This window comes from Urocitellus parryii, chromosome 11, assembly GCF_045843805.1.
Source record: "Urocitellus parryii isolate mUroPar1 chromosome 11, mUroPar1.hap1, whole genome shotgun sequence".
In the NCBI taxonomy this organism is placed as follows: domain Eukaryota; kingdom Metazoa; phylum Chordata; class Mammalia; order Rodentia; family Sciuridae; genus Urocitellus; species Urocitellus parryii.
In genome coordinates this window covers 31,999,412-32,018,881 of record NC_135541.1, presented here as the reverse complement: position 1 = coordinate 32,018,881, position 19,470 = coordinate 31,999,412, and the positions used below count along the sequence as shown (strand labels likewise).

At 38.3% G+C, this 19,470-nt stretch overlaps 1 protein-coding gene across 1 annotated transcript; it reads right to left on the bottom strand.

Moving 5' to 3' along the window:
* Positions 1–1,997: 1,997 nt before the first annotated feature.
* LOC113198079 (selection and upkeep of intraepithelial T-cells protein 9-like) lies at positions 1,998–18,863 on the bottom strand. Its single transcript, XM_077791544.1, has 5 exons — positions 18,788–18,863; positions 14,763–15,044; positions 8,955–9,056; positions 2,663–2,784; positions 1,998–2,003 (listed from the first exon to the last, which is right to left on the bottom strand). Exons 1-5 carry the CDS (start codon positions 18,861–18,863, stop codon positions 1,998–2,000), a joined length of 588 nt encoding a protein of 195 aa, XP_077647670.1.
* Positions 18,864–19,470: the final 607 nt, after the last annotated feature.

Sequence of the window (19,470 nt, the reverse complement as noted above, 5' to 3'; positions counted from 1 at the left end):
CTAATTTGAGAGCTGCTATTATAAAATTTAAGTTAGAAAAGGGAGTAGAGTCCCTTCAAGACAGATAGGATTTTTGTTTTTTATTAACTTGTATTAATTACACATACTAATTAATTCAATGAGGATATTTGGAATGTCAAGAAAGAAGTTAGAGGTACTAGTTTGGAAGGAGAATGTGAACTCGGATATCACAGCTGTGCTTCATTCCTTTGGCAATTGCAGTTCAGGTAAAGAAAACCAGAACCTCCTCAATTGCTGGACTTAAAAACAAACCAGAGATAAGACAAATGCTCCAGAATGGAGCCCTTTCATAAAGGGACACCCATGTCCCACAGGCTTAGAGCACTGGTGGGGATTTTGGACACTTCCAAGTTGAGATGAATTTAGAATGTACCTTATTTTCTTTGAGGAAGAAAGAAAAACCCTTGAACCATGTCAAGAAAAGGGAATAAACCAAGCCTGTATTAACACAAGCCCTGCTTTTCCCTGCATTTTAGGTTGTAATTTTTGCTCTTATTTATTTGCATGAAATTCTTTCATAAAAATTGCTAAAGATCTGGATGGTATGGCATCCCTCCCAGTACACATGCCTTCTACGTGAATTATCATCCCTGGAAAGAAGCAGAGATTGAATATAAATCTCTTTGGGGCAAACTCTGTTTTATCCTTTTGCTTTCTGATTTCTGAGCCTATTTGGACTAGACTTTTTAGTAAACTCAACAGGCCTAAGCCTTCAATGGGCTTATAGACCTATGTTATTTGGTGCCATCTTAATTTATGGTCTCAGACCTAACTCAGATTTAAGTAGTAGTGTGCCTAATCTCTACTTAACTGACCCCTAACTTTGTTTTGAGGAAAGTTCCCAATTTAAGGAGCGATGATTTTTCCTAACATTGTTTATGTTCATTATTTCCCTGGAAATATTGTTGGTACAATTATTAGAGGGTAAGGAAGATTCAAGAATCCTGATTCTATCTTGGCATAATGGCATGTGTCTGAAGTTCCAGCTACTTTGAGGCTGAGACTAGAAGGATTGTGAGCTTGAGGCCAGGTTAGGAAACATAGCAAGGCCATGTCAAGAAAAAGAAAGGGGAGAAGAGGGAGGAGAGGGAGGAGGAGGAGAAGGGGGGAGGAGTAAGAGGAGGAAAAGAAGGGAGAGGAGGAGGAGGAGGAGGGGGAGAAGGAGGAGGGAGGAGGAGTGGGAAGAGTGGGAGGAGGAGGAGGGGGAGGAGGAGTGGGAAGAGTGGGAGGAGGAGGAGGGGGAGGAGGAGTGGGAAGAGTGGGAGGAGGAGGAGGGGGAGGAGGAGGGGGGAAGAGGAGGAGTGGGAGGAGGGGGAGGAGTGGGAGGAGGAGGAGTGGGAGGAGGAGGAGGAGTGGGGGATGAGGAGTGGGAGGAGTGGAGGAGGAGGAGGGGAAGAGTAGGAGTGGAGGAGGGAGGAGAGGAGAGAGGAGAGAGAGGAGGAGAGGAGAGAGGAGAGGAAGAGGGAAGAGGTGGGGGAAGGACCAAAAGAGAAGAGGGGAGAAGTATTTTTCAGATTCTACAACATGTCCAATTATCTCTATCTTTTTATACTTTCAATATCCAGGATTGGAGAAAATGCTTATAAAAGAGACTAAAATTTTGTTATATAAGACTCAGGTTGGGGCTGGGGTTGTGGTTCCGTGGTAGAGCACTCGCCTAGTATGGGCGAGGCACTGGGTTCCATCCTCAGCACCACATAAATGTAAAATAAAGATATTGTGTCCACCTAAAACTTTAAAATAAATAAATATTTTTTAAAAAGACTATGTTGGGGGAAAGGTCTCTAGAATTAAATACAAAACTTCTAGTACAATGAGGACATTTCCAGTAATTGAGATCTGCTTTATGAAGTTTTGGGTATGACTTCCCCAACTTCTCCAGGCTTTGAAGGGCAGATAACAAGAAATTTAGATGTGGTTTTTCACTCTTTCTCATTATATAATCCTCACTTTCTTAAAGGGACTCTTTTTTTTTTTTAGTCCTACACAAGTAAAAAACATATTGATTAGGGGGGTAATTGATTAGTGTGAATCCATGACAAAACAGGTATGAAACACACCTATGTTAGTGAGGCAGACTTGCCTGGTTCTTATGCCACAGCACCTAATTTTTGTTTGTTTGTTTGTTTGTTATGTGACTCTCACGTGAGAATTGCTCATGACTTCAGAAGTATGCCTCCACTCCCTGTACACATGCCTACCTGACCATGTCTTAAGGTTAGCTGAAGGAAGAGTTCAATGGAGGTGTCGATATGAGCCTTCCCTATGGATCTGCAGCATTCAACATTGAACCAGCAGGATGTAGCTGGGCTGGGGTCTTTCTGTCTTTCTCTGGTGTTAATTAATCTTAAATGTGGGTAGCAAAATTTATAGTCTCACATTTATGTGTTCTTTCACAAGAAGGGCTTTGCAATTTAGTGGATCCTACAACACTTAAGAAAACACAGGGAAATTGTACAATGGTCCCAGTCTGCTTATGAAAGTAGAGAGAAACATGGATAACCCAAGCCACCATTTTTTTCTATATTCTACTTGACCCTATAACAGAAGTTTCATTGAATGAAGTCTAATGACCCAGGGGATTTAGGTAGAGGTATGGGAGATACATCCTTGGAGTTCCCACCCTCACTGCCTCACTTACTGTTGATATGATAAATAGAACAAGAATAAGCACAGAGAAAAACACCATCAATGCAGTCAACATTATGCATAGATCCCATATCCATCCACAATACAATGAGTACAGGTCATCTGAAATAAGACCTGGAAAAAAAAAGAAAAAAAATTAAACGTGCATTTTTAAAAGAAAATAGGGACTGGAAAACATGCACAAATTAAGAAACCAGATATGTTGGAGCCTACTTAATAAGAGGAAGAGATCAAACTTAGAATAGTTCCTCTAGGCTTTATTACATGATGAGACAAGAGTAGATAGTTTAAGTCAGATGATATGTGTAATTTGACCTGAGCTATAATGCAAATTGTGAGACGTCATTTCTATTCATTCATCCATAGCTAACCAAGAACATACTCTTATTTATTTTTATGTCCTCATTTAGGATCTGTAAAGACAAAAAGTTCTGGAAATTTTACCAGATATAACACATTGGGACTCTGAGCAGTTGGATAAATAAACATTTTTTGCAACTGCAGTTTGAATGAAAGAGGAAGTTGTAATATACAACATAATCAGAATGTGATCATAATATTGAAGTAGAACAAAGTCGATCTATTTAAATAATGGACAAAGGCATTAATAAATTATGTATTGAAACATAATTCTTGAAATTAACAATTCAAAGTCTAAGTTCTACAACAAATTAGTCACTTTTGGAGTGAGTTAGTAAACTTGACAATATGTTGAACAACATGAACATGGAAAGAAAAAGTAGAAAATAAAGAAGAAAAGATATGAGATATATGAGATGGAATGGAAAGTTCCAATCAATGGTCATATAAAGTTGTTAAAGAAGAAAAGTTAAATAAAGAAGCAAAGGAAATATCTAAAACAATGATGGCTAAGAATTTTTGAGTCCTTATTCAAGATACTAATGCAGAAAATCAAGGAACCAAACAAATAGTTACTATGAAAAATAAAACTAATCCCATACTGAGGCACGCAAGTGTATACACACACACACAAATACACAAGTCACAAAAAAGTCTTTTGAATCTTCAGAACAATAGAGGTTGAATTCAAAAGTGGCAAGTAGACTAAAATCAGACTTCTCAATAAAACAGGAACAGTGGAAGCCAAAATAGTAAAACAGTATGTTCAATGCACTAGAAGAAAATAAATGCAACATAAAATCCAATAGCTATTGCAATAAAAGATGATATAAAGGCCACCAGATAGTGTGATAGTATTTGTAAATTCTAACAGGTCAGAAAGAATAAATGGTACAAAATGTTTTAAGTATATACTGATAGACAAATATAAATAATTCCATATAAAAGAGTAATATAATAACCGTATATTAAGTTTAAATACATAATTAAAATCCTCAACAACCATAATGTATATCTCCATGGAGGTTAAATGTTATGAAACTAGTCCAAGGTCTTATTATTCTTTATGAGTATTTAAGATATTAATTGAATTTGGACACGATAGTTAACCTCTTCCTCCTCCTCTTCCTCCTTACATGGGTTTTCTAAAGAAACTGCTTCAATGATAGGCACTACTGTTTAAATTATTTCCATTAGAAATAAAAAGACATAGAATGATTAAAATTATAAAAGCAAAACTAGGATGATTAAAAATACTCAATAAAATGATAATAAAAGAAAGAATGGAAGCATGTATAAAGAAAAGGAATGTGAAATAAACACAAAATAACATTAGAGATTTGAAACATAAATGTCAAAAACATAAGCAATCCATTTAAATTGCCAAAAAAGATGAAAAATTAAAATCTAATTATATTCCTTCTGTAATAAGAACACAAAATCTCAAAAACTAAAAGTTGTCTTTGACACTTTTTCTTAAACCTTAATATCCTTTACGTCAGTCAATCAGTTTTGGCTTTATCTTTAAAATACTAAGTTTTACCAAGTTTTACCCATTTAATGACTTCAATCTCATTGAGGGAGAATTTACATCTATGAATTATCAAGGTAAGTGTACTTTTATTTGTACTCTTTGGTATGGTTGTAGTCAGCTTTTTCACTGTGGCCAAAAGAACTATCAAGAACATTATTGAGATGGACAAGTTTATTTGGGGTTCACGGTTTCAGAGGCTTCAGTCGTTAGATGGCCAACTCCATTGCTCTGGGGCTGAGGTGAGGCAAAATAACATGGCAGAAAGGTGTGACAGGGAAAATCAGCTCAGGACACAGCACCAGGAGCAGAGAGAGAGCTCCACTAAACCAAGGACAAATTATATACCCCAAACTATATACCCCAAAGGCAAGGCCCAGTGACCCACCTCCTCTAGCCTCATCCTATTTGTGTGCAGTTACCATCCAATTAATACATTCATGTGCATTAATGCACTGATTAGGTTTAGACTCCATAACTAAATCATTTCACCTCTAAATTTTCTTGCATTGTCTCACCCATGAGCTTTTGAGGGACACTTCATATCTAAACCATAACAAGAACCAAGGGATCAAGAATAGTTTTCATATTATTACATTCCACTTGGGTGTATTTTTTTCTTGGTGAGTTTTTGCACAGACTATTTTAGTATTCATTCTTTTGGGTTTCCAGACATATGCAGGTATTTCTACTGGATTCCCCCTTGATGAGGGCTCTGGAGACTGTCATGGAGCCACTTGATCACAATGTGGACTTCTAATAAAAGCTATGTAAGCAACCTGGGTCAGAAAGGGGGGCAGAGAAAGGAAAGAAAGAGAGACATCAAAATATGATCTTGACTATTGTTATGGTTTAGACATGAGGGGTTCCCAAAAAGCTCATGTGTGACATAATATGAAAAAGTTTAGAAGTGATGTGATTGGGTTATAAGTTTTAACCTAATCAGTGAATGAGTCCCCTGATAGGTATTAAATGGGTGTTAACTGTAGCTAGGTAGGATGTGGTTGGAGGAGGTAGATCTATGGGGGCATGACTTTGGTGTTCATATTTTGTCTGTGATGAAAGAAATGCTCTCTCTCTTCTCTCTCTTTTTCCTCCTCCTCCTCTTCCTCCTCCTCCTTCTTCTTGTTTCTCTCTCCCTCCGCCTTCCTCCACCACACCTTTCTCACATGATGTTCTGCATTGCCTCAGGCCCTGAGAACTGAGACTTCTGAAAGTGTGAGCCCCATGATAAATTTTTTTCTCCACGAATTGTTCTTGTCAGGTCTTTTGGTCACAGCAATGAAAAAAAAAGCCAACTAAAACAGAAATTGGTACCAAGAAGTGGGGGTCATTGCTGTGACTAACCTGACCATGTGGTTCAGAAGATTTGGGAGGTTTTCAGAATTTGTGGGAGGAATTTCCAAAAGTGCATCGGTGCAAGCTGAGAAAGTTTTAGATTGTTGTAAGCAGAGTTTAATGTGTGAGTCTGGTGGAGCTCAGAAGACCAAAATTGCTGATAGGACCATGCACAGTGAAGACTAGGTTCAAGAAGTTTCAGAGGAAAAGGAGGACTCTATTGGAATATAGACTTGAGGCCATCATGTTTTGCTCAGGATGAGAAGTTGTCTACATTTTGCCTGTGTCCTGAGACTTTCTTTGAGATATTGCTGGTGGCTTTTAACCATGTTTATTGTAGTAATCAGGAGTAGAAAGCAGAAAAAATGTTTACACTTGCAGTTTGGCCAGAAATCTGTCAGCAAAACTAGAGCTAATGAAGGTGTGGTGGTTAAAAACACTACTGTCACTAAAGAAACTCTACATACTTTTCCAGAAATAGTAGGAAAGATGTCTTAAGGGTATCTCAGGAATTGACAAGACTATGCCCATCTCAGAAGGCTGTAAAAGTAAAAATTCTTTGAGAAGAGACCAGTGGGACACCCTGCTTGCACAGGGGGACCTAGGAAGTTGTTTGACCACGCTCAGCTGCCCGGACACTCAGAAGCTGCTGCAGCCAGTGTCCCTGGAGGCTTGGTTACAGTTTAAGATGGTAGCAGACCTTGGCAGTAACCCTGCGGTGCTGATTCTACAGAAATGCAGGCTCTGGGGTTGGGGGTATAGAGGCTTTCACCAAAGGAAGGCCTGGGAAGCCAGGCAAGTGCCCCAGGGTTGGAGTCCTTATGGGAAGCCCTTAAGAAGGAGACGTGTAAAGATGTAAGAAGGAAGCTGAAGCTGCAGAGGAGACTCCCAAGATTGAGAAATGCCAATACCACGGACTGTGTGCCAAGGAAACTGCAGGAATTGAACTGACATAGGCCAAGAGAGAGGCCATGTAGGCTGCAAATAGCAAAGCTATACGGGTGAAGCTACACAAGCCCTTTGGAGAAAACGTCATGGTACCATGTGCTCCAGATGCTGGCTGTAGAGTTACAGGGCCTATAACTGAATTTCAGTCTTGCTTGGGTCCCATCCTTTCTTTCTATGCCATTTCTCCCTTGTGGAATGAAAATGTTTACTCTGTACCTTTAGATATTGAATATGTAATAACTCGGTTTTGATTTTTACAGAGGCTCACAGATAAGAGTTTGCCTTGAGCCTCAGAAGAGATATTGGACTTGGACTTCTGGGCAATGCTAAAACTGTTAAGACCGTGGGTGTTAAGACCGTGGGTATTCTTTTTTTTTTTTTTTTTTTTTTTTTTAGAGAGAGAGAGAGAGAATTTTTTTAATATTCATTTTTTGTTTTTCGGTGGACATAACATCTTTATTTTATTTTTATGTGGTGCTGAGGATCGAACCCAGCGTCCCATGCATGCCAGGCAAGTGCACTACCACTTGAGCCACATCCCCAGCCCCAAGACTATGGGTATTCTTGAAAATAGAATAAATGTATTTGATATTGGGAGATTAGCATGAGCTTTTGGTGAGTGGAATGTTATGGCTTAGATATGAAGTATCCCTCAAAAGTTCATGTGTGACAAGATGCAAGGAAGTTTAGAAGTGAAATGATTGGGTCATGAGTCTTACCCTAATAAGTGCATTAATCCCCTGATAGGGATTAGCTGGGTGGTAACTATAGGCAGGTAGGATGCGACTGAAGAAGGTGGGTCCCTGGGGATTGTGTCTTTGGTGCACCTTTGTGATAAAGGGAGACCCCCACCTTTCCTTTACTCTCCCCCACCTCCAGGGTGCCATGTCCTAAGCCTCTTTCCTCTACCATACCTTTCTGACATGATGTCCTGCACTACCTTATGCCCCAAGAAATGGGGTCAGCCATCTATAGACTGAACCTCTATAACTGTGAGCCCCCAAATAAAATTTTCCTCCTCTAATTGTTATTGTCAGGTCTTTTGGTCACAGCAGCAAACAAGCTGACTAAACCTTTATCTCTTTTTTTCCATTACTCAAAATATTTTCTTAATGGTCAAAACAATTTGAAAATGATACTTGGACAGATATATAAGATTATAAACTAAATGAATAGATAGAAATGTACACACATACATACATATGTAGATATTATAGCACATGTGGTTAGAAAAAAATGATTTGGAGTTCTCCATAGTGTTAGAAATAGAATTATATCTTATACATTTTTATTCATCCTTGCTATTTTTTAGTCAATCCTGGTGGACCTGTCTTTTGGGCTCATTAAGATTTGAAGTTTGGGTTTATGATTTACAGTGAAAATAGATGGAATAAGGTTTGTTATAGGCAACTCAAAAAATATATGTTAGATTTGAAAAAGCAATCTGTTTAACATCTGGTCCAGTTTTGTCTAAAGGATGAAGGCAAAGCTTTTGCAAATAATAACAGCTCCTTTCATTTACTTTAATAGTCATTGTCCCATGTAAACACTTCTCAGTAAAGGCAAACAAGTTAAGGGTATAGTTAAATTCTTAATTACTAACATAAACTTCTAAATAGCCTCTGAATACATAGTCAAGAAGACCAAATGATAGCTTTCAGTAGTCTTGAAACTGAATCAGAAATCAAGTTATATTCTTCATTTGGATTTTTAAATTAATATTTCAAAGGAGACCTCTATCTAAACCAAAAACAGTCATAAATTACTGGCCAGGTGCCATTGCATAGGTGACACTAATAATTGTCTTGTAAATGGCTCTGAATTAGATGGCTTCTAGACCTGACAAAATACATCTTTCCTTTGATGTTTGTGTACTACTATTTGAGTAGTAATGGAAACACAAACGTCCAGGAGAGAAGCTTAAAAACTCTGGTCCTTACACAGCTGAGTGGGCAGCACCTGAAACCTCAAGACATCATCTAAATCCTGACTCCTTATCCTGTTACTGCTACAAAGGCCACTCAACTTTATCTAAAACGTGCATGTAAAAAGGTATCAGACAGGAAGGACATCAACTAAAAAAATCTCATTTTCCAGTCCCACTTACCTCTGCTCCTGAACCTGAAGTAGAGAAGTAAGAAGGCCACGTGTAACATTAAAGGAAGACCCTGAAGCACAACTTGAAAGCAAGTTCTTCTATTCTGTAGAACTGAAAAAGAGTGGAGGAGATGGAGAATTAGGTAACTAGGACGTTGGGAAGGCACTGAAATAGACACAAATACGCAGGATTCAAGAAACTTCAATGTCCTGATGCTTTATTCATTGAGGTCTACTAAACCTATGTCAGGGCTCAGGTCTGATCGGCAGGACTATGTGTGAGGATATATCCCAGCACTAGGGATGAGGCCAAGACTGACGGTCAGCTGGGCTGAGGATAGAGGAGGGTAAGGAAGAAGAGTCTCTTCCTACCGTTCTACACAGTACAGCATGTGATCCACATGGAAATAAGACCTAGAGAGTGTGGGACTCTGGTCACCGTAACATGTCTGAGTGCTTAACGTTTTTCGAAGGCAATTTTGGGAAACCTGGAGTTAGCTAAAAGAGGAGAAAAGAGCCTTGGAACTCAAGAATTTCACAGTTGTAATGGCAAGGTGTAGTGCCAGAATCTTCTCTACGGCACCCCTGGTATTTAGCCATCCAATCTTTACTTGAAAACCTACATTCATACTACAGTATGAGAAAGATCATTTCAAGGTTGGACAACTCTCATTTTTACTACATAAAGCTAGATGTTTTTTAAAAACTATTCATTTACTGAACCTAAAGTAAAATGACAAGATTGATCAGTTATTCTGAGAAATTGCAAGGAACAATGAATACTTGAAATGAAACAAAACCTAGAAAAGACTATGGGGTTTTTTTGTTTGTTTGTTTTAACTTAGTTCATAGTTTTCTATGTGATTTTTTTTTTCTAGGAGATGTCAGTTTCTTCAGGGTTTTCTTTTTTGGTTTGTTTATTTTGTTTTTCACAGATACCAGCAATCACTGCCAGGAAAGTTCCAAAAGAAAGAACTTTTTTCACATTATTCTAGAAGTAAGCTCTAGGAGGGCAAAGACTTTTATCTTTTCCCTCTTTGCTTTATTGTTAATATATCTTAGAAACTAGGCACTGAGATTAGATGTGCCTAGTATCTTAATGAGTTAGTGACTTCTCCATCACGGTAAGTATGCAAAGTAGGTCTTGCTACCGCATATCTTCTGATGAGAAAAGCATCCTTTTGCCATTACAAAAGCAAAGTGTTTGTTTGTTTTGGTACAAGGAATTGAAGCCTGGGCACTTTTACTCTGAGCCACATCCCCAGGTCATTTTTTTTAAAGTTTTTATTTTTAAGACAGGGTCTCACCTGGCTAATTTTCTGAGGCCGGCTTTGAACTTGTGATCCTCCTACCTCAGCCTCTCCAGCCCTTGGATTTAGAGGCATGTGCTACCCTACTTGGCAGAGCAAAGTATTGACCTTTGACAGATCTAGGTTTCAATCCACATTTATAGGTTGCTTCAGTTTGAACAATTTTCCTAATAACTCAGATTATTATTTAATGTCTTCATCTGAAAGATGATGATAATAAATGGGACCTGCTTTTATAGGGATAAATTTATCTTAATAAATCAGTTAAGATATTGATGATAAATTGTTGATTACATCTTCTGGCACATGATAAATACTTATTTAAATTTGTGGAGGTCTTTATGAATTGGATAGAGGACTAGCCAAGATGCACTTCCCACCGTTCTTTTATTAGCCCCGTTTCCTGAATCAAGGTAAGTCTCACTCACTAACTCTCAAAATGCACCTTATCCTTTGACTTGTGCATACCTCACTGCAGATTGAATCACCTCCCAGAGGTTTCCTGTCCATCACATCCTCCATCCAGAATAGCCTAGAACACCTTTCTCTCAGTGACAGGTGATGGCATTTGCGTGTTAACACCTGTCACTTCTGTTACTCACCTTGCATTGTCTAAAGATCTAATGTCCAGTACTATTTGAGACCATTCACAATTGTATCTCATGCTTTCTCTCAGCTCCTTGAAATTAAGGTGGCATTTTATAGCCCCTAATGGGGGGGGGGAGAGTGTATATTGAGGTTAATTTCACAAGAAGAACAAAAGAGGAATGGAAAAAAGACACAGAAGGACCAAGAATTGGGTTAATTGGTTCTTACATTTTTCTTTTTCTTTGAGCAAAAGTCTAAAAATATATGGGTGCCTAAGGAAGAGAAGAGATCTATTATTATTTTTCATATTCCAGGAAATTGGTCCAGAAAGTGGGAGGAAATCAGCAATGACCTCTGAAGGGACCAGGAGGTCTTGGTGGTCACAGCTGCCATAGCAGTGGCAGTGTCTTGACCCTGAAGAGCAGTGTGAGGAGGGACGGCAGCAACTTAGTCTGAGACCTGGCTCAAGACAAGGAGGCCCCCTTTGGCAAACACAGTAGTGGCATGCAGTAAGATGCAGATTCACACAGTTTTGTATCACCACCTCCAAACACTTTGGTATCAAGTAAAGAAGAGATGGGAGCTCTTTAATGCTCTAATCCTTCCTAAATTAAATACCTCTTTTTCTGCAACACTGAAGAGCCAACACAGGGATCATAATGATCGCATATATCGGAGCAATTTTAGCTGACCAAAACATATACTTTGATTCCAACAGGATATCTGAAAGAGAGAGCAGAAGTACCTGGTAAGTAAAACAGCAGGATCATAAGACCCCATTGTACATGGAAGCAGGATCCACCTGCACGTAAGATCCCTATTACCCTCGATATTATGTACTCTGGGTTTAGGTGAGGGCTATTGGCCAATGAGCTGGACCTGGGGAAAGAACAGGACTTGGCAGTTATTGGGCCAAGGATGAAACAGGATTGGATAGAGGAATAACTTACTGTTTTGGTTCTTATATTCTAGTGGGTAATCTTTGAGATGGAGGAAATTGTAGAACAGGATTCTGGGATCTGAGGAAGCCATTGCCTATAGAACTGGATCAGAAGTGTCACTGGTAAAACTCAAAGAAGCTTCATAAAAATATAAGAGTTCTAAAATAATAAAGAATCAAAATTGAGACAGTCTTCTGACATTCCGTATTAAATTCCTTATAGGTACTTCCTGTAGGATCAATATGATAGAAAAATTCTCCCAAGATGAGTATGCCTAATATTGTACTCAAAACATTGGAAAAAATCAGTAAGAGTGAATTGCTTAGTGGTGACATTGCAAGTAACTACTCAAATTCTTCAAAGTCCAGAAAATAGGGAGAGCAAAGAGTTAGCATTTGGCTCATTCTTATATACCAATTACTAGAGGAATTTAAAGAGACTTACATATAAAATGTTATTAAAAAAGGCATTTTCCCAAGGAATGAAGAAGGTAAGATTGAAAGCAAATGAACCAACCAACCAACCACAGAATCATACAATTAATACCTCTGTATGGTAGATGTTTTCAGATACAAAACTTAAAATAACTATTGCAGTATATTTAAATTAATAAATAGTTTGAGGCATACCAGAATAACTTAATAAAATAGCACCAAACTATAGGAACTTGAGGATTACATGGATTCTAGAAACAAACAGGGGGAAAAAAACAAGTAAAACACAGCTTCATTGTCAAGAGTCTCCCCTAAGGGCCCGGGCTGTGGCTCAGTGATAGAGCACATGTGAGGCCCTGGGTTCAATCCTCAGTACTACATAAAAATAAAGGTATTGTGTGCAACTAAAGAATGAATTTTTTTTAAAAAAAAAGAGTCTCCCTTAACTTATCTATCACCATGACTGAACTTGCTTTTTCATTTTATGAAAGGATTTGATTCAAATTTTGAAAAATCAATCATCATGGAGTTCAGACTCTACCTTCACATTTGAGCTTCCACAACATTGATCGTTCTTGTCCAGTTTCAGATGCTTAAGTGACTCCGAATAGAAATAGGAAAGGAAAACAGAAGTTAAAGTCCCAGTGAAGGAGAGCAGAATATTGAAATCATGAGTTAATTAAGGAGAACATTTTGGATCACAAATTATCCCTCACGAAACCCCATCTATAGCGGGGTTTTAATGAACAGGATAAAGGGCTTAGAAGATTTGTTTCATCATCTTCTTCATTGTTCCTCCTTGACTGAGCGGGGAAAAGGATAATTTCATAATTCCCTGATAAATTATAAACTGGATCTAGTTAACCGTTACCTTCTCTTTGTGGCATTCTAACAATAGAGCTAAAATTGATCGGAGCTCATCTCCCAGGACCACCTGGTAGACACTGATGGGGTCTTTCTCAAGGAACAGTCCCCATTTTCCTCTTTGGTAATAGTATCCCTTAAGAAATGAAACTAAAACAATCCTTGTATCTGAGTCAAGCAATACTGAGACCTAATAATTTCTTGTTCTTGTTGTAAGCAGTTTGGGTATTAGTCCTACTTTCCTAACCTTATGTTAAACAATTGAAAATGAGCAATTATAACTTGGCTACTGGCTCCAGGAAACACTTGTTCCTGGGAGGTAACATTGTGAATCAAACCGAGTAGCCTCCTCAACAAGATTAACAACTGGCTCATCAAGACACTTTAGGACTTTTATCTGTGCTCACCAGTCCAAAGCTATTATACTCTAACACTTTCCCACCTTGCAAGACCTATCTTTAAACTATCTAGAAGGAACTCTAAAATTCTATAAATCCCCTCTCCTAATATCCCCATTTGTATTATTCATTTATATCCATGAATAAAACTCTGCCCAGATAATATCTTCCCTTATAGCATTATTTCTTATAAACCTATCTGTGCTTAATAAACAGGTTTTCTAGGTTTTTTAAGGGGTTCATGACCCATACTCTGAAATATTTATTAGGCATATGGTCACGAAGTAAAAGACTCTATACAACAGCCTACCTGAAAGTTGGCCATAGAAATTAATTTGGGCCATTAGAAGAGAAATAGGGTGATATATGCAACCTCTAGATATAAAAAGAAATTTGTGTACTGTTTTCTCACTCCCAAGAATTAGAATGAGGTTATAACAACGAAAGCCAATTTAACCACACAAATGAGGACTGAAGCCCCAGGATGGTTCAACAAAAATGAGTTTGGGAATTGCTTCAAGGAGTAGAGCCATATTCACTGTGAGCTGACAGTCCATTGTCTGAACTGGTGGGGAGGAGTCCTCTTGTATAGCAGTTGAGCTGCTGGGCCCTTTCCTTCCTTCTACATCTTATCCTTTCCATCCACCTTGGGTCCCCTAGCTACTGCACCTAGTCACTGAAGCACAATGGGCACAATTTTATGATGCTTTTTTCTAACCTGACTCATCACACCCATCGCTTCCCAGAAAAAAAGCCTTGAATCGTGGGTGAGAATCTGGGATCTAATCCTGGGTTTGTCACTTGCTTAATGGATCTATAGTAACTGACTTCTCTACACGCCTGCTTCTTCATAAGGTAGCAATGAAGTCAACTTGTGCCATGTATACTTTTTAACTTAGTCTTACTTAAGCATACTGATTTATATTTTATAAAACCATTTCACTCACAATGTTTGATTTCAAGCTCAAAATACCACACGTTATTTTTTTTTCCAAATTAGAAATATCAATGGTCATAGAACTGTTCAATCCTTAACATGCCACAAAAAATAAGAGCTCTTTCTCTAATCATGTCAATACCTTGTACTTTTATTAGCATTCCCTCAGTGTCTGGTATTTTCCTTGTTCCTAGCAATTTAATTTGATTTAAATAGTACAGGTCTGCAGAAGCTCATAGTTTATCAAGCAATTTAACATTTATTATTTCACTCAATTTCCTTCTTATTTTGACACATTGATTAAAACAGCTCTCTTCCTTTATAAAACCTCACCACAAGCACTCACCTGATATGACAATACCTGCTCTTTTCTCCTGGCCAGTGGCTGGGTTGTAAAAGCAGCAAGTGACGGGACCATGGGTGCTGTTTTTGAGAAGAACACTCATCTTCAGGTGTAATAATCCAGTTTCATCCCGAGAGTAATATTTTGATGAGTGTGGAATTGTATTTCCACTGCTGTCTCTCCACGTCATCTCAGCTTGTGGGAACCACCCTCCTGAGTCACATTCCACCAGCAGCCCCTCTGTGTCAGAAACCTGAACACTAATCTGTATGTCTGTGCCTATAGCTGGGGAGAAGAGAGAGAAGTGATACTACAATTAGCAGTGTGGACTCAAGAATTGAGAAGTCAATGGGCCTTCTTAGGTTTGCCATAAGTTTCATGAAGGTAGCCACAAGTAGGAAAAGGATGATACTCCAACCCAAATCTAAGCTAGCAGGACACAAACCATATGAACAATAGAAAAAAAAGACTGGTAAATTAGACTTTACAAAATTTATTAAATTTCTGTTCATCCAAAGACGATATACAAGCAGTTAAAAAGAAAGCAACCATTAGAAGATGACATTTCTAATACATCTGAGAAAGGAATTGTGTCCAAAATATATGAAACATGTCATTAATCAATAAGACAGACAAACTTAATTTTTACAGTAGACAAAAGATTGTATGAGGCATTTGATTTTAAAAGCTATCCAGATGAACGACAAGTACCTTCAGATACGCTCAACATCCCGAGGCATCAGCAAATACAAAGAAAACCTTGGAGACATATCACTTCACCGCCACTGGAATGTTCAGAAGGAACAGAACTGGGACTGACATTACCACGAATTGGAAGCCATAAATTAACTAAAGCTCCCATGTGTGGCTGGCTCCAGGACACAAATTACAAACCATCATTGATAAACTGTAAATTTGATTTTATCAGATTATATCTTTCACCATAAAAAATGTTTGTAAAACATATCAATAGACTAAAAATTATTGCATCATGTAAAAAACAGAAATTTGATATCTGGATTAAAATTAACTCCCATAAATCAAGAAAAAAATAAAAGAACTCAATAGTAGAATTGATCAAGATAATAAACAAGAAACAGACAAAATCTAGTCTCCAGCAAATAAGAAAGAAACAAGCAAAAGTTTTCTAATGAGAAAAGTCAAAGCTAAAAATCAAACTTGCAAAATTAAAAGCATAATACAAGTATCCATAATGATATAGTGCTTTCATGACTTGAGTCCAGTACAAATGGACCTAATTATTTCAGTGAGCAATTTGTGAAACTAATTTGAAGATAATTATGCACAAAAACCTAGCAACTTAACTCCTAGTTCTACATTCTAAAGGAACTCTCACACCCAACATAACAGCATAGCATAGGAAAGAAAATTCTCTGCATACATATGTCCACAAATGTTGTAATACAGAAGTCAATGGTTATATACTTACCTGGAAAATACAATACTGCAGATAAAGAGTAAGATGCATCTACTTGGATAAACCTGGACTGATAGCAATAATAACACACTAAGTACAATTAGATTAGTTAGAATATTTATAATGACACTGTTGTGTAAGATTTTTAAACACAAAAAATATCTATTTTTATTGATGCCTATACATAAACCAGATGAAAAGATACATAATGTGAGTTTAATGGTTATTCTTGAAAAGGAAGAAAGTGAATGGCACTATTGAAGAATACAACAGTGACTTTAACTTGACCAGAAGGAAAATATAATATAAAAATATAATGTGATATATTATATGTATAATATAATTGATGGTATCTCAGTTATTCGATTATTCACCATAACTTTTCTATAAATTCTACCATTTGGCTATATTATTGTCATAAATATTTTAAATGCCCCAAGATCATTTTCTCATGATCTCCCATGCATGAATTTGGAGTTGTGGACCCAGAATGACATTAGCAAGGAAACCTGGAGATGAGGTTTCTCTAGTCTTACCTGCCACCCTCAAATCCACAGTGGCCTCTTCATAGGTGTCACCATCCCTAAAGAAACAGTGGTACAGCCCTCCATCAAAAATACTGATATTGTAGATTCTAAGGGATATTTTGCCCTCTTCTAGGGCGTCTTTCAGGAATAACATGGGATTCGCAGATTTCTGCGTGCTTTCTCCAGAGCGCTCTTCCTCATTGGCGGGCAGGTAAACCAGCCGAGAGGACTGATTGCGAAACCAGCCCACCTCCATGTGCCGTGCATTCTGGGGTGGCCACAGCTGGCAGCTGAACTCTGTCTGTGCGCCCACCGTGACCACCCTGTGGCTCCCGGAGCTGCGCACAGTGAACTGCTCTGTGGAGGAAGTGCAACGCCAAGCATTTAGTCTGAAAGCCGCAGCAGAATGCACCACCTCATCCCCTTCACTTCTGCATCTCCACTCTGACCGCCCTGGTCTTCCCTTGGGCTCTCCCATAGCTGCCTCCTTCTCATCTCTCAGGTCCCGGCTTCAGCGTTAGCTCCTTAGAGGAAGGTCTCATGACCACCGACTCAATGACAGACACATTTTCTTTTTCAACAGTGGGGACTGACCCCAGGGCCTTGTAAATACATGGGTAAGCACTCTACCGCTGAGTCACATCCCAGCCCACTGCCCGTCTTTATAGCACATGTCACTTTGTGATGTTCTCTTTTTAATTCCTTTTCTTATTTTTTTTCTCATAGTCCATTAATCCATCAGCCATGACACATAACACTCCATTTTATTTCTTTGTATTTTCTTGGTGCATAAAACATTACCTAAACTTATTAGGCATTTTATAAATTTTTTTTAAAATGAATAAAAGACGCTCCCATTGGCAGGAAGTGGGATGTGGACCTCAGCTGTTGAACAGCAACCTTTACTTTTTTTTTTTTAATTCGTTCTTTTTTAGTTAAACATGACAGTAGAATGTATTTTGTTATATCATATATACATAGAGTATAACTTAGCAACTTTAACTTTTAAAATACACTGGCTACTTTTTCCTGTATCAGTTTTGGATTGAAAGGGGCCACAAATTTTGCTGCTCCTTCCTTGAAGACAAAGTGCCCCTGTTCCTTCCTCTTGGAGCTGTGTGTTCTGTAATTTATGTACCTCATAGAATATAGTAGAATAGAGACTGCAGTAGTTTCTGATCCCATCTCAAAATATGAGCAGCTCTCAGTCTTTCCTTTTGTAAAAAATTTTCTGAAAACCCAGAGCAGCTAGATACAAAGTCTGACAGTCCTGAGGTTACTATGGCGTAAAGGCCACATGTAGATTTGTTAGTTGAACATTTCAGGTGATCCTAGCCTTCCAGCCTACTCCACCAAAATGCCAGACATGTGAGAAAAGCCACCTTGGGTCCTTCAGATCACCCTTCCCACCAGGTGAATACAGAAAGTGACCTCACTTTATATCACATGCAGCAGAAAAATTACCCAGCTGGACAGTGACAAGATTCCTGACCCACAAAACTGTGGGTTTAAATCATTAATTTCGGGGATAACTTACTATGAAGTTACAAATAATAATCACCCTTTTTCTGGGAGATCCAATCAACTTATAATTCATATGGTCATATAAATGATTGTGGTGAGTCCTCAAATAAAAGAGGTAAATTCATTGTAATTTACCAATGTGAATTTGAGCTCCCCATTGGGAGATGTTAGACATTTATCTGTCTTTTCTCCTGGGATTATCATTTGTGGCATTTCTTGAGAAAGACACAGCAATTGAAATAACATTTATTATTCACACTCATTTCCATCCTCAAAATTTTAACTGATTGGGGCTGGGGTTGTGGCTCAGTGGTAGAGCACTTGCCTAGCCTGTGTGAAGCACTGGATTTGATTCTCAGCACCACATACAAATAAATAAATATAAAGGTCCATTGACAACTTAAAAAAATTATAACTGATGGGTAAAATCTGCAGATTAGCAGCAAGAAAGCTCAATCATTTCCTTCAGTATCATTTATTACCATTATCTTTTCTTCATAGATGAGATGAAATCTTGAAAAATAAATAGATTTCCCTACCTGAAGTGAGTATTTCCATCTGTAAGAGAAGAATGGCCATGAAGTACCCAGAAAAAGAGGAAGTTGCAGGCGCCATCATACCTGGAAAAATGAAATAGTCACTGAGGGATCAGACGACAAGAACCATGCCAATATGGAAACAAATAAAAAGCAACAATTTTGAAATCCTGTGTTTTGAGAGGATTCCCTTTCATGTCAACCAATCACTTAGTCAAACCACAGATATCAGACCCCTGTGATGATCCTCCTTCCCTTTCTTTACATGGTTCAGTGCCTGCATCACATTACTGCTCTGAAGGGCAGCTGTGGATGAGGGCATAAAAGGTTTGCAGAGTCCTGATTATGCACACCCCACACTCATGGCCCCATCTGCCCATCACCTAAGCCACTGGCTCAGTGAAGAATCCTGGCCGCTTACTCCAGAGTGGCTTGATTTCCTATGCAAACTATTGTTTTTCTTCTCATATGGAAAAGGGCAGCTTCAGTAAGACATTCATTAATTCCAATGTTGTAGTCAAGGTCTGGCCTTTCTGGATCCTTGGAACATCTGGATCCACCTACTCCTTCTGCATTCAAAGGAAATGCCATATCACAGAGGTAGAATCTAGATTCGACAGTAGCTTCACATAGGACCTGAGTACAAAAGCTTGCGGTAAATGCCTTTAAATTAAACTTGGACCAAT